At 44.0% G+C, this 14359-nt stretch overlaps 1 protein-coding gene across 1 annotated transcript in view; it reads right to left on the reverse strand.

The window, feature by feature from the left end:
• Nucleotides 1-767: 767 nt before the first annotated feature.
• Nucleotides 768-14359, reverse strand: part of T265_03696 (hypothetical protein) — a gene marked incomplete at both ends in the record, with an annotated part of 46110 nt that continues 32518 nt past the window's right edge. Inside the window, 6 exons of the mRNA XM_009168238.1 lie at nucleotides 768-988; nucleotides 2196-2431; nucleotides 6168-6369; nucleotides 6488-6615; nucleotides 7794-7916; nucleotides 9284-9508. Of these exons, the coding sequence (XP_009166502.1) occupies nucleotides 961-988; nucleotides 2196-2431; nucleotides 6168-6369; nucleotides 6488-6615; nucleotides 7794-7916; nucleotides 9284-9508 (942 nt within the window). The remainder of the gene's footprint in view (nucleotides 989-2195; nucleotides 2432-6167; nucleotides 6370-6487; nucleotides 6616-7793; nucleotides 7917-9283; nucleotides 9509-14359) is intronic.

The raw sequence follows: 14359 nt of genomic DNA on the forward strand, positions 1-14359 counted from the left end.
CACATGATAAAGATAAAGTAAGCGTGAAAAACTGAAACAAGTCTGTAACCTAAACAAGCAACTCGTGGCGACTTACATGAGGTTTTATTGGTTTGGGCAGTGGCACTTGCACAGACGACAGCAAGCGTAACACACACACATGGTCCTTCTTGGCACCACAAACACAGCAAGCGTAACACACACACATGGTCCTTCTCACACGGTACTGTTAGCTCTCGGAAGATCTGTGAGGCAGTGAGCGACCCCAAGATAATGAGTAACGTATGACATATCTCCCGTCGATACGACTGTGAAATCACTGTGCTACCAGCATTATAGACCAACTCATCCGATTGATGTTCCGTTCCGTTTCCGCATCACTGAATTATCCAATCTAACTATTTTTGTGCGTTTGTGTAACCAGCGTTGTGTGGCGACAAATGACCGTTCGCCGTCGATCCCATCCAGTCACTTGATGATTTCAAGTCCTGGTCCATTCCGTTCCAGTGCCAACTTTTTCAGCCCGTTTTACTATTATTACGTATGCAAAGTCATGCCTATCGGATGGTACGAATAACCAGCTTAGTTCAGTTGCTCAAGAAGCCGATGAAGTTTGACTTATCAAGGCGATTCACGGTCCGTATCTAGCTTGAGAATCCCGGATGGTGTTGAGCGCAGAACGTGCGATTGGGACTAGGGGGATTTACTAGAACCATTGTTATTTGTCAGAAAACCTTTCCTCTAAAGCAAGTCACTACCGGTTGGATCCGTTATAAAGAGAAGTTTATCCAAAGATCAATGTATTCTAAAGGAACTAACCCATTGGAACACAAAGGAAAGCTGTCACTTTGAAATTAATCCACCACCAAGGATAAAATAAATAGTTTATTTCGAAGTGTGAACCGAGTTGCGAACCAAAGTCAACGAACGAGTCAGAAAAGAAAAAGCGGATACCAAATGAATCCAGAGCGTTTGTTCGAATCAGTCGTAATTGTATTCGAAAAAGCTCCTGAAAAGAAAAAAATTTCGCAAGTTGGCGCAAAGAAACTAAAGGATTTATTATTGGTGTAACACAGTTATAAACTACGAATTTCCTCAACTGATTTTGGATAGTTGACACAGTACACCAAACCTCTTGTGTGTAGACATAATACACTACTCATACGGTTGCTGAAAACTCTTTGACAGCCCACGACCGTTTTCATCCTTCTTGGGGCTCATCGGGTGAGCGCAGTCTCAGATTTTTTGTCAGCCTTATGTTTTGCCTAGCCAGAGATTCAGCTGGGTTCTAACTAAGACACCATCCTTCCAAACCAAATTGGTATGCACATAAGTGTATTCGTTGGACGTTTCATTTATTCCAAAATTAGGTGAGTGGAGCATGTTTATCTGACCCAAATGAACACATAGTTGCGCGTCGGTTGCATGTACACACGGGGCTATATACAAATAAATGAGCAGTTATGCGGCTCTCAGTCCTGACGATGACGACGCTGGTGACGTAGTCATATGTGTCATGCACTTTGTTCACCTCACTGGAGGAAAATTGCCACCATAACACTCAGAAAATATACGGTCCGTGAGGCATGTCGAAGTGTATTCGTATTACTGATCTTTCCAACCGATATCACCGTAGATTTTCCCGTTGTTTCCTGTAGCTACTTTTGGTGCTGGACAATAATATTGGTGATGAAATTCATGAAGAGCCACAAAAGTCCTGGGAATTGTTTGCCAGTAATAACGCTACCGTAAGTTAGTACGAACTGATTGGTTTAACTCGCAGTAGATAGTTGTGCGGCACAATAAAGTATCATGACTGTGAGGATGACGTAAACCGATCCGATCGAAATTGCAACACTTAGGCAGCAATGAATGCGTATATTCACGCGTTCAAATTTTTAACAATCTAACAAGACGAACCAGAGTAAAATAATCGAAATAAAGTCAAGAAACTTTATAAATTGCCAGAAAACGAAGCAACCAACTTTGGCTATTTTGGTAAGAGGCATTGGTCTAGTCTAGATCAAGAGGGTTTAATTCTACACTACAGAGAGATTATGGACAATCTTTGAAGAATAATCACGGAAGGGTGGTGGAACCTCAAATTCTAAGTCGGTTACTGGATTACACGGTTTGTACACCTGTTCGACCAACTCCAGTCTTTTTTGCATCAGTGATACAAGAAAGCAGGAAGGTAGAGAGTCGAGCGAACTCACTCGGTCGTTGGTCTTCCACTCGGTTCTGCTCCCAAAGATTTGCGCCGCATCGACGTCCGCTTGTGTCCAGGTGGCATGTGTTCAGACGTTCTGGGGATGCTTGGTGGCAGAGCGATGTGGCGCTCTGGTTTCACTCCCCATATGTCGTAAGCATATTCCGCAATTGCGCGATCTGATGAAAACTTGCCGCTGCTCATAATGTTAAGCACACTCATTTTGGCCCACCGCATTTTGTCCTAGGTTTCCCGAAGGGTAAGGTATTTTCATGGGTGCAGGTAAGTAGAAAAATAGATGCGATCATGTGATAGTGATACAGTCACATTTCATTCATTGATCAGAATTGATCTCTAAGTCAGTGTTCTCCACAAAATTTAAAATAACTTCACGAAATCACAAATGTGCACTCGCATATAGTACCGGTGGTTCTCTGACGAAGAGACTGGACGCTGCATTGGTATGACGGTTTGTGTGCCTCCGTGACTTATTGAGCTGTACTGGTGGGTGTCCGTGTGACAGTCTCATACCAGGTTAGTGATCTGACTAACAGTCTGCTCGTCGTCCAGGTCTTGGGTTAGAACATGTGTGGTGGCTTGTTCTTTAAAGATGCTATTGTACTTGTATTTCCGGCAAAATGCCTCTACTTTGTGATCAGACTTTTGAGGTAAAGATTCTAACCGCCCTGCACATTCGAATTCGGTGTCCAGGTATTACTCCAATTCGCGCACATTCAACTAACAGTGCTATCCTGTCACATCGGTTGTCGCGTCGACTTACTGACAACACACAGCAGGGTGGTTTAACGAAAACAGACTACTGACGAAGTCTCCCTCGGTTTTCTTTCACATAATTTACCTTCTTGCTCTCCGCATCCCATCAACATTGCTTTTCCGGGAGACTCATCGGTTTCCACATCCCTCACTGGTTTTGGCCACGATATCAGCCGGTGCTGTGATGAGCCCGTGCATCCCTCATTGGTTTTGGCCACGATATCAGCCGGTGCTGACATCCTCAGACAGCTCAAAACCACTAAGGCTCTATGTTCGTTCTATCTGGCTACTTGTAACGGTACCACTTTGAGGGTAACAGGCTGCTTTTTCACACAGGACTGGGCTTACATTGATATGGGCTGTCTATCAGAGGTAAGAATTTAACGTGCAAACACAGTGATTGAGCTAACTGTCCCATCACTCCGCTGGCTTTCGGTTGCACACCTGTGGCAATCCAGAGGCCACTGCAGCAGAATATGCAGGGATCAGCGTTGTCCCAGTCGGGAGAATCCTAGCTTGAACGGCTGCTGAACGTCAGTTCTGTGCGGTTCTTCTGGCAATGCCCGTCTCACAAACGGAAAACTGGTCGTTGCATGTTTATCATGTCTCCCTATGCTTTGACCGGCCCTAGCTCTCGCATCATAAAAAGCCACCTCTATTGCGCCTTGAGGGACGTTCTATGGAAGGTGAAAATCTCACATATCGTTGTGGTTGCCGGAGATCTGAATTTACAATTGGGCAGAGTTAACGAACTTGAGACGGTGGAGTGGTTCACTTGACTCGAACGAAGCACGTATGGACGATGTCAAGTGACTGCATCAGCTGGGTGCGGATAACAGAAAACGCAAACTCGCTCAGATTACCATCAGTTGTCGATGGCATTGATTACTAAGGGACTGTTGCTCGTTTTTGACAAAGCACTCATTCACAGTTGTTTGCCTCTTCGTTTTCAGGGAGCGCGTAAGTGGCGGACAACTAGCTTGACAATTGGCTGACTAGAAGTCCCGAAGTTAAGCGAACTGATCAAAGTAGTCTTGTAACTCCCTTTCTACAGTCTCACGGTCGAACTTAAACTTGTGCTGGAAAAAGATCGTCACATCCTAACATATTGCCAGTGGCGCGACGCTACCAGGCCCACTTAAGCACTGAATATCAGACGGAACAGCCGCGTTACTTGAATCTCGGGGACATATAGGACATTAAGTGGAACTCAGCATGCACGCCGACCGTAAAATTTGGCGGACAGAGAGGGCTAAGCAAGTGGAAGAAGCGCAGTAGTCAGGGAAAGCCTGAGGAATATCTCAATGGATTCCCTCGACCGGCCCCCGGAAACTGTCCTTGAGCGAGACGATCGAGGATCGAACTAGTGCTACTATCCTCAACAAAAAAGGACAATCCGACAACTGGACTAACTGCACTAGGGTCATGGACGATGGACCTGGAACTATCTACGACCTCAAAGGTACTGCATATGTTCTCTCATGCGACGTCGAACTCTTGGTCCGGATGACCTCTTCAATAAATCAACTAATTTATCAGCTATAAACCGGGTGCCATAGGCATATTGGCTCCAGCTATTACAGCTTCGAGCATCGGCAAACGAGAAAGCGGAATACAAAACCAAGCCTTGGAGGTGAAGGCATGCACAGTTTTTTCCGAAATGGATGGCCTCTTACGGGTATTGCACAAGGATGGATATGAAGTCCCCAGCGGCGTTTGATGGGCCTATTTATCTCCATCTGGAAAAGGAACCTGTTCTATACAGCTAGGGAAAATGGTGGTTTTTATTTATTTATTTTCGAAAAAAGGGAGCCATTTTGAATGTGGTACGCACAGAAGGATCATGTTGACTCCAAGTCAGTCTGAAATAGGCAGACAATATCGTTCTCGTCTTCGGACAGGAGAAGTTGCAGGTGTTTTTGGATGAAATGAGCAAAGTCATGCCGTCCTTTGACAGGCATTCTACACGCAGAGAGCACCAGGTCATGGTGTCACTGAATACACCGCTTTCAACCTAAGGAGTGGCACTCGAACTTGTGAAGCGTTTTACGCGTCTTCCAAGTTGTATTATTTCCTACTCTAGTGTGACAGATGAGGTCAATGCACAAATCTGTAAGACTTGTCTCATGCTTGCTCATTTGAAACACATACGGCGGTACACCTGTGAACCTCAAAGGAAGTATATATCAGGTTACGGACCCCGAGATGGGGCTCATCACTGGTTAGAGACATTGTCATTGTATTATTCCTACTCTAGTGTGACAGATGAGGTCAATGCACAAATCTGTAAGACTTGTCTCATGCTTGCTCATTTGAAACACATACGGCGGTACACCTGTGAACCTCAAAGGAAGTATATATCAGGTTACGGACCCCGAGATGGGGCTCATCACTGGTTAGAGACATTGTCAGACATGGCCCAGTCGCACCCTCAGTGGCGCCCATGCATCCATGCTACTGCCTTCAGTGCAGAGCTTGTTTCCAATCCCCCAACTTAGAAGTCCACTGACAGATTTATGCACAAGTTTATCAGTCCCCGCCTCCAATGCGCAGCTACCTATCCCACCTCCCCAAACCACCGGTGAATGAAACTGTCAGGTACAACCACGGTACGACAAGTACGCGGTTCTTATAGCTGATGATGACGGCATGGGCTATTTTGTTGTATGGTTGTGAAATATGCAATCAGCTAACTAAATTTCATCGTATCGATCATAAAGTTGAAGCCCACTTGTAAGAGCTGCGAGGTATAGAGTAAATTCGTCCTCCAAAGTTGGACAGTCGCCCACGTCTTGAGTGAACATATGATGTATTGAAGAATGTCTGTGCATGTCCCCCTAGATTGGACGTATTTCTGGAGGCTTCAAACAGCAACATTGATACCCAACAGCTGATGCGCGAAAAAAGTCGAAATAGTTCAGCATAACATAATTTCGTCGCCTAGCTGCAATGCCACACGAAGGAAGCACGAGGGCTGGGACACTGCCAGATTGCCCAAGCCTAGACGGGAAAAGTTGAGAGGCAGAGGTCGGGTTCGAACCATGGACCTTCCGGTCAGTAAGTTCGCGCTCTAACCACTTGAGCGATCTCACTGATGTGCAACACCCGAACAATAGATTCAAGTGGGCTCCAAACAATCGCTGGTGAGAAAATGCATTAAAATATGGATGCGAGAGAAGCAGGGAGATTTTTGGAAGAAACATACCCTGTAGACGGCGTTGACTTCCCGCTGTGCCCGCATATAGTCCTCGAAGTCAGCACATAGAAGGTAACGGTCGTCGAAGGCGATTGAGTTATAGATATCCTTGAACAAATTTGGTTGATCCGGAGAGAAGTGGCCGTCACGAATCTGTTCAAGGGCTTCTTTAAGTTCCGGGATTTTATATATGTAGTTCTGTGGATAATACCTGTAAAGGCGACAGTCAACTAACTGTATACACACTGACAGGGCTTGGTACAGAAACAGAACTGTAAACAGCCAATTCAACGGTTCAGTGTAACGTCAACCGAACATCGGATTCGTACCCGCTCTTTCTTAGTTTGTTAACTTCATTCACTCTTAGGCCGAATATGAACATATTTTCTTGTCCAACCTCCTCGCACATCTCCACATTCGCACCATCCATTGTTCCAATGGTGATTGCACCATTCAACTAAGAAGACATGAAACAGTTTACCACTGGATGCGAAAGGTACTACTGCGCTTGTTGCTGTTCTAAATGATGCTCTGTTGTTCAAAATTTTACAGCTTTAGGCACTTAAATCATATTTACGCTCCCAATCAAATGACGTAACGCGAAACAATGGACAACCCGACCAAGTATTGTCCCGCTAGAACTATATGAAGAACTTCAAGGTTTTGAAATTGGTCGTCACCTTTTTCGGAGAAGAAAATGTGTTGTCTACAACCTAGATCAAACAGTCATTGATCGAACTAAACGATACGGATTTCTCGGAAGATGATACCATGAACTTCTATTTCGAACACCATGACAGGAGACTCCGCATATTTACCTTTGAACCCAGTTACTGATCTCCGCCGTTAAATATTGTGAAATAAAGGTGTAAAAAATACTTTATCGTTCACATTTATACTTAATTATCATCCAGTCATCAACAGGCTCTTCCGGGTTCAGTTTCATTTGGTTTGTTCAGTAATTTCGCCTAATCTACGTGTACACAGATCATAGCACACAGGTGGGGTACTGAGAGAAATTACTGGCTTTTGGAGATAGTATGACGTAGCCCGTAGTATTGCATTAGGCATCGAACACAGTAGTCTTCTAAGTTAAAACATTTTTCGATCCAATTCCGTTCTTACCTGGTTTGACCAAACGAAATTTTCCCGATCGAGATGGAAAAAGTTGCTAACCTCAATGAATTTTCACCACTATTGTGCATTATTCAAGGGCACATCACAGTCACCCTATCCTATTTTACCTGGAACATCAAATCCATTGGAAGCGAAGGGTCTTATTGCAGATAAGTGCAACAGCATTTCGTTTGTTCGGATGCATATTTTCTATTCCGTCTATTATGTTTCCCTAGCTTTCAATCGTTTTTTGGTACCGCGAGAATTACTGCTGTGAATCGGATGCAAACAGTTTTGTGGAAATAGCTCTTTGGTGGGCATCGGTGCATGCGGCATTTGCTAGCACACACGGTAATCAGTTATCGCGTGCTCCTATCGAACGACGTGTTTCCTTGGGTCCAATGCACTGTTGCCTGTAGACAAGCGCAAAACTTGCACCTGCTCGACATAAAATCTGATTAATTCGAGGTTTTCCACATGATGAAAGTAAATAAGCTGCAGATGCAAAGGCAAACCTACCATAAATTTCATGTTCCCTGTACCAGAGGCTTCTGTTCCGGCGGTCGAAATTTGTTGAGAAAGATCAGCTGCTGGAATGACGATTTCGGCCAAAGAAACGCGGTAGTTTTCCAGGAAGATGACCTAGAATAATGAATTATCAAAAGAAATCTCATTGTGAATTCCACCTGATCCAGAACTATGGAACGTGAATCGAAGCCCAAATAGGTAACTCCTATTTGGATGAAATCACAAAGTTTAGTAATCACGCGTTTCCGACAATCCTCAACGGAATTTTGCAGTTACAAGGCAGTGGACACACAGAAAGAAATTTCGGAAACGCAGAGTCAGTATTCAGTGTACTAAAAGATTGGATGTAAGCATGTGAGGAAGGAAAAGTGTGTTCTCTGTTGACCGATGGCTAGTTCCATCGAGTGGATTGAGTCGAACGCTTCTGCACTCACAGAGTTGGACTCAGTGGTCTTGTAACGACGGGTTCGGCCACACTGAGTGCAAGCTGTCGAACTACTTAAGATCGATCACTTTGAGCTCAGAAACTGATGGATAGCGATTGGGCCGAGTTAACTTGTATGAATCCCGCGTAAATATTCTGACCTTGATATGTTTAGGCTGACAGCAAGTTCACAAGGAGACCAATCTAAAACTGAGACGTTGACAGAAAAGGATTTAGCAAGGTCAGACAATTTTGAAAATGGACTAAAAGCCGTAGCTTACGACTTCTTAAAAACAGTTGACCGGTAATTGATTAAGTAGCTGGGCGTACACTAAATGGTTTTGCAGCCGATACATTTATTAGGAAAGACGTATTCGGCAATGAACATCAACATCAACCTGTTTCCCTCTTCTGTTACGAAAAAATAGCGGAACGGTCAAGACAAAACAATATATCACCACTGTGTAATCATTGTATAAAGGGTTTTGTTGGGGGTTGTCACAAAATTTAAAATGTGATAAATGGCGTTTCCTTTTTTGCCATTTAATCTCACACCAGACCCAGTATGATGGACACTTTGTGCCTGATGTGCGAGTCTTGACTGTGCTAGCGCCTACCGCGCCTTGAAGACCATTAAACATTGTTCGTCCTTTCTTCGGTTGTCGGTCTTTAGACGCGTGTTTGCATATCAAAATTTTCACATACGTTGGGATTCATCTCAGCTAACTGGAACTGTTGTTGGCATAAATTCGAATGAGACGCTTCTCTCTTTTCTCCCATATTCTCCTGTTATCCTTTCGCATTCGTCGCTTGCATTCGCTTTTTATGTTTGTGAACATGCTCTTCAAAAATAAATGATAATGATAATGTAATGTGGGATGATTGATTGTGAGCTTATAGAAAATAAATTAAGTTAAAAATCGNTGTCTGTTGTCATGTCGACATAAGTTGCGCAGGCATTCAGCAGTTCAGCCGCAGTAGACAAACCAATCAGAACTACATATATATATATATATATATATATATATATATGCGTCTTCAGCGAATAACTACTTACCTTTAGCTTCTTGCTGACGATAGGATTGGAATTCACTACCTTGGCTACATTGTTGATTAACTTGATAATCAACTTGGCCATGTAGTACCCAGGAGCCGCTTTCCCACCGATCATGATGGTGCGTGGATGGATATCAGCACCTGGGTGATTTCGGAGTGTGTTGTACATAGTGATTATATGCAAACAGTTGAGAAGCTGACGTTTGTATTCGTGAATTCGTTTCACCTGAAATGACGGAATACATAATGTGGGCGACACTCGCATCAGCCCTAATGCTGATAGTGGAGCAGTAGAAAATTGGCACTTCCTGGTACATGTGCACCTTTGTTACTGGTAAAGTTGTCATTTTCAACACATCTACAATAGCGCTAAGCACTCAGCTGATGATTTGCATGGTAACAGTCGATCAAATGAATACGGATAGATAAATTTTGTAGGAAAAGACTTATTCACCGCACGTTCGAAAATAAGAATACTGGAGAGAACTCGGTGAGTGCCTCTTGCTTTTTCTACTATAGGCATTAAAGTTTGAATGGCAACGTTAAAACTGACTATTGAGCAGCCCAATCTACACCGTAACAAAGCATGGAACCGTCAACGCTTTTCGTCACAGCTCCACAACCAAGGCACAAGACGAAGGATATTTTGGCCGTCTGGTGGTGGGCATCATTAGACAGGAAAGCTAAAACTTACGGAAACACGCCTTGAAAGGAATGACGGAAAATCATTAAAAAAAAACTGATGTCACAAAACTTTCGGCCGGCGTACTGATACATTGAACAGATTTCCAATGAAAAATGTCAAAAGATCCACAAGAAGCTAAGGAAAAACCAATGGGTGTTTTGGTTACACTTTGAAAATGACACTGCGGTCTTGTCATACCCTGACGACTTACTCCGTTTTGGAGTCCTGGATTTTGTTTGGATATTGATTGTGTCTACTGGACCCACAATCTCTCAATCAGTTCGGGATTAGGATCGAAAGTTGATCACTTACAAGGCCTAAGCAGCAGACAGCACTTGATGAGGTGATAGATTGGATTCATTGTATTGCTTTACCCTCATCACTTTGAATACCCGTGATCATGGGTCCTAGCCATTATTGTCGATCAGTTCGTTTCGCAAACAAAAGTGATAACAGGTTCATCTGAGAGTACGGAAAACTTATGATAATGGTGTTTGGTGCTGGTATATGCATCTGACAGCTTCGGGAGAAGCGAAAGCCCTCAAAAGTCCGTTGCTAAGAAAAAAGAACAGGTTTATCGGATATCACTGATTTTGGGCTTTATTCCTCTCATTTTGAGTTGGCTGTCCTGTTGCTGAATGTCAGTAATGGATCTGCGTCATCCTGGATGATGACATGGAGATTCTTACAGGTAAGTCAAAAGCCGTAAAGTATGATGTGTGCGTATGTTGTGCGGAGGAAATCAGTTTCATCCAAGGAGCGCTGACTTGTGATGGCCTGGCTTTATTGATTGTTGTACAGGACCCGGATTTCAAAGTCGATCACTGAAACAAGCACCCAGAAAGTAGGATACTTCAGTGGGTCTCACCTCATCAGATGCTGGCTCCAGTTCCGTCAAGTGAATGCACTAAACTCACAAGTTTTAGTCTTTCTTATGAACCCGACTGAGAGCCAGTCAATTTAGACCGCAATTGGGCGTTGCGCACCTCTGTTACCACCATGCAGATTCTGTTGATGTGAAAACAAACGTACTAAGACTGTGAGGTTCACTCGTAAAGTGTGTCGTTCTTCGTTCGCAGAACAGTTTGATGTTAATGTGGACTGAACTGAATCGCAGCCGAGTCTCTCGTTTATACTGTTCTTCATTTGAATAAGCTGCACAAAGACCCCATCATGTTTCATTTGGCACGATATTCGAGATACTACTGCTGAGGCATCATTGACAGTAGCGTGCTATGTCTAGAAATCATACTACAGTATCTTGAATATCGTGACAATTAAAACGTGAGGCGACCTGATCAATATCACAAAAGAGAGACCCAGCTGAATAGCTCCCTAAGACCAATTATATTTTCAGACGAGTACATTACAATTGCGTACCATTCAATGTTGAGTTAGAACATTAGGTTGACGATAAAGGTGGGGCCAAGACTTCCTGATAATAACGGAATGTAGAGAGGTTTTCAGCAAATTTACGAGTAGTATGTTGCGTCAAGAAAAAACGCACACCTCTTCATTTACAAAACAGTTTTGTTTGAAGTGGCATGTTAGTCGTCAGAATACTACTAATGACCGGTTTTCAAAATCCAAGTCATCATATTCGTTGCAACTCCGCTAAAGGACTGTATCAGTTTTTTTACTGGTAGCCATCCACTTATTATATAGTTGTCATCTAAGTTGTTGGAGATTGACTTTCCGACGCAGGCAACATGATTTCATGAAGGTAAACCATGCGTACATTAATCACTGTCGATTCGGATGCGGCTACTTGCGCACGAGCACCTATCGGAACACTGGCGGGGTCCACGCTGAGCATCTGGATAGGTGAAACCAATTAGTTTATCTAAATGATGCATCATACTCAATCAATGAAGTTCAGCTCGCTTTTTCGAAATGGAGCAAAAGCGACGGCATACATTCTTGCGCCGCAGGTTCCACGTTCAAATCTACCTGGATCTTCTCGAGTGACAGGCATACATACATGCATATGTACATGATAATGTACATGGATATGGGGCTGGTTTTGTGTCCTTCATATGAAACAGATCAGCTGGTCAGCAATCGTTGATCTATTAGATGGCTGTGCGCAGTAGATAGAGCACAAACTGTTGGTGGGGAGCTCGGTGTGGTGCTACGTGCAAGCCGCTAATGCCGGTACGAACCGGAGGGAATAAGGTCACGCAGTAAGCATGCAGAGGCCTGCTGAGAGCCCTCAGTCGTACGAAGCATGACGGCATAAAAATAAACACCAAAATTGAGTTTTTTTACGCCAAGGAGCTGGTCGGATCCGTTAGTTCTTCCAAGTCTCACAATGATTTCAAACTCATTCCATATAAATTACCGCCACAATGCTCGCTGAGTGTTGCCGAATACAGTGTCAGTATTCTGACTGTTACTAATAGTACCATTTACTGGTATTCCAGCACGGTAAGGCAGGTATTGATTGAAAATTAAACTGATGAAGAAAAGACAACAATAATTAAAGTCTTTATATTGGTTCGATCACTGTGGCTGAACTTCGTCAGGGGTAAAATATTCGGAAGTACAAAGAGCAGAATACAGTGTGGATGGCGTAGCAGCGACGTTACCATTGTCGATACTGACTGAAATCAGAGGAACTTACCTAGGTGATTTATTGATGTCTCCGTGATCATTTAGACACGCTGGCGACTTGTGAGGCCGACTCTGCTCATGCATGTGAGCTCCTAGCTCGAACTGGCCCAAGTGGCTTTGGTTTTAACCGAAATGGTACCGCTGCTTCGAATGATGTGCTTGTCGTCAAGCGTTGTATACATTGTATCCCAAAGCTCCTCTGGATTGTGTACACGACAATCTTCCAGGCCACTCTGTCAGGCATCATGTTTTCCAAAAATCTGAAACCAAGATTACTGTTCTCCAAACTCACCTGAAGACTGTTACAGTAGCGCAGTCTCGGTCGTCTTCGAGTATGGGGTGTATTCTTTAAATGAGGGTAAATATGTTGCCTCCAGATGCGACCATCGGTCTTCTTCTTTTTGTGACCTATTCAGCGTAGTTGGCTTTGCATTCGGTTCCATTTATCGTGGTTTGTTCGAGAACTTTTGTGCTCGGGATTCGATCTTATCGCCGAATTCGAAGAATGGTGTAAGGCAAAGTGGATTTTGTCGAACAGTATTACATACTGTAGGTAGTGTCTCCAGCATTGGAGAAAGTACGACAGTTTGGTATGGGGCGACCTTGGTCTCCAAACGCAGACTGGGGTTGTTGCAAACGAGTTTGCATGGGTGGATGAAAGTAGTGCTTTGCTCTGCGATCTCAGCTTGTACTAATCTATCGAGTATCAAGTTCGTATCAAGTTTGATGCGCCATCTTGGAAACACGAAACGCTTCTGCTTAAATCGTAGTCAGGTGCAAATTGAACAGGGTTAACCACGATTCATGCAAGTCAAGTCCAAACCCGGCAGATGTTGTTTCCTGGGTACCTAGTCTGACCTTCATATCAGACCGTGGAAGTCTTCTAGTTTTGACAAAGACAGTAGAGATTTTGGAGAACGAACTACATCGCCTCCCTACCCACGGATTCAAAGTCCTTCGTGGTCTTTGAACGGAACGTATACCGACTAGTTCATTTACGAGATTTTCCTACAGACGATGCGCCGCAAAGATAACGTCAGTCGTGCTGCGTCTGCTTCAGAATCCACATTGCTATTAAGCATTAGTGTTCAGTCGGTTATACTAGGACGCGTGCTGGGTTTTGCCCACAGTATGTGGGCATACTCATCCTCGATGGTTGTCCGTTTTCTGTCGGTTTCCATTTGAAAAGTGCCATCGTTGAACTATTGTGTTATTTTGAGGTTTCCGGATTGTCCAAATCAAGCAAAAATCCCCGGCTCCCAGTATTGGTATGCACAATAAGAATATTTCGGCAGGTGGTACAACTTCCCCCGCAACATTTCGTTTTGCAGCTCAGTTGTCACTTGAGATTTCGTCCGGTCAATGAGGCCAAGCTACGCTAAGAAGCCGAGAGGTACTGTACAGCTGTTTCGTCCTTACTGGGAATCATCCGCAGTGCGCACCTCAGAAAACTCAGAGTTTCGAACGCGTGACTTTAACCGTCCTGCCATGAGCAGCTGAGCAATAGTGTGATTAGCTCCTTCCGTTTGAAATTCAGCATGTGAGTTGTGATGGCCCGTCTGCAGGAAGTCCTGGGAAACATAGTTCAAATTTGATCTGAGCCCATCGTGACGCAATGTTGAGATGTATACCATCGGAGTAGCCAGTGCGTCTTCAAACTTACTGGGTGTCCTACCATCAGTGTATTAGAGGTAAGGCAGATTTCTTCCAGTACTCCGGTGTTGAACGTCAATGTTGGTGCGGGCGCATAAATCTCATGGCCGGTGTGCTAATCGAGCT

This window comes from Opisthorchis viverrini, assembly GCF_000715545.1.
Source record: "Opisthorchis viverrini unplaced genomic scaffold opera_v5_53, whole genome shotgun sequence".
NCBI lineage: Eukaryota > Metazoa > Platyhelminthes > Trematoda > Opisthorchiida > Opisthorchiidae > Opisthorchis > Opisthorchis viverrini.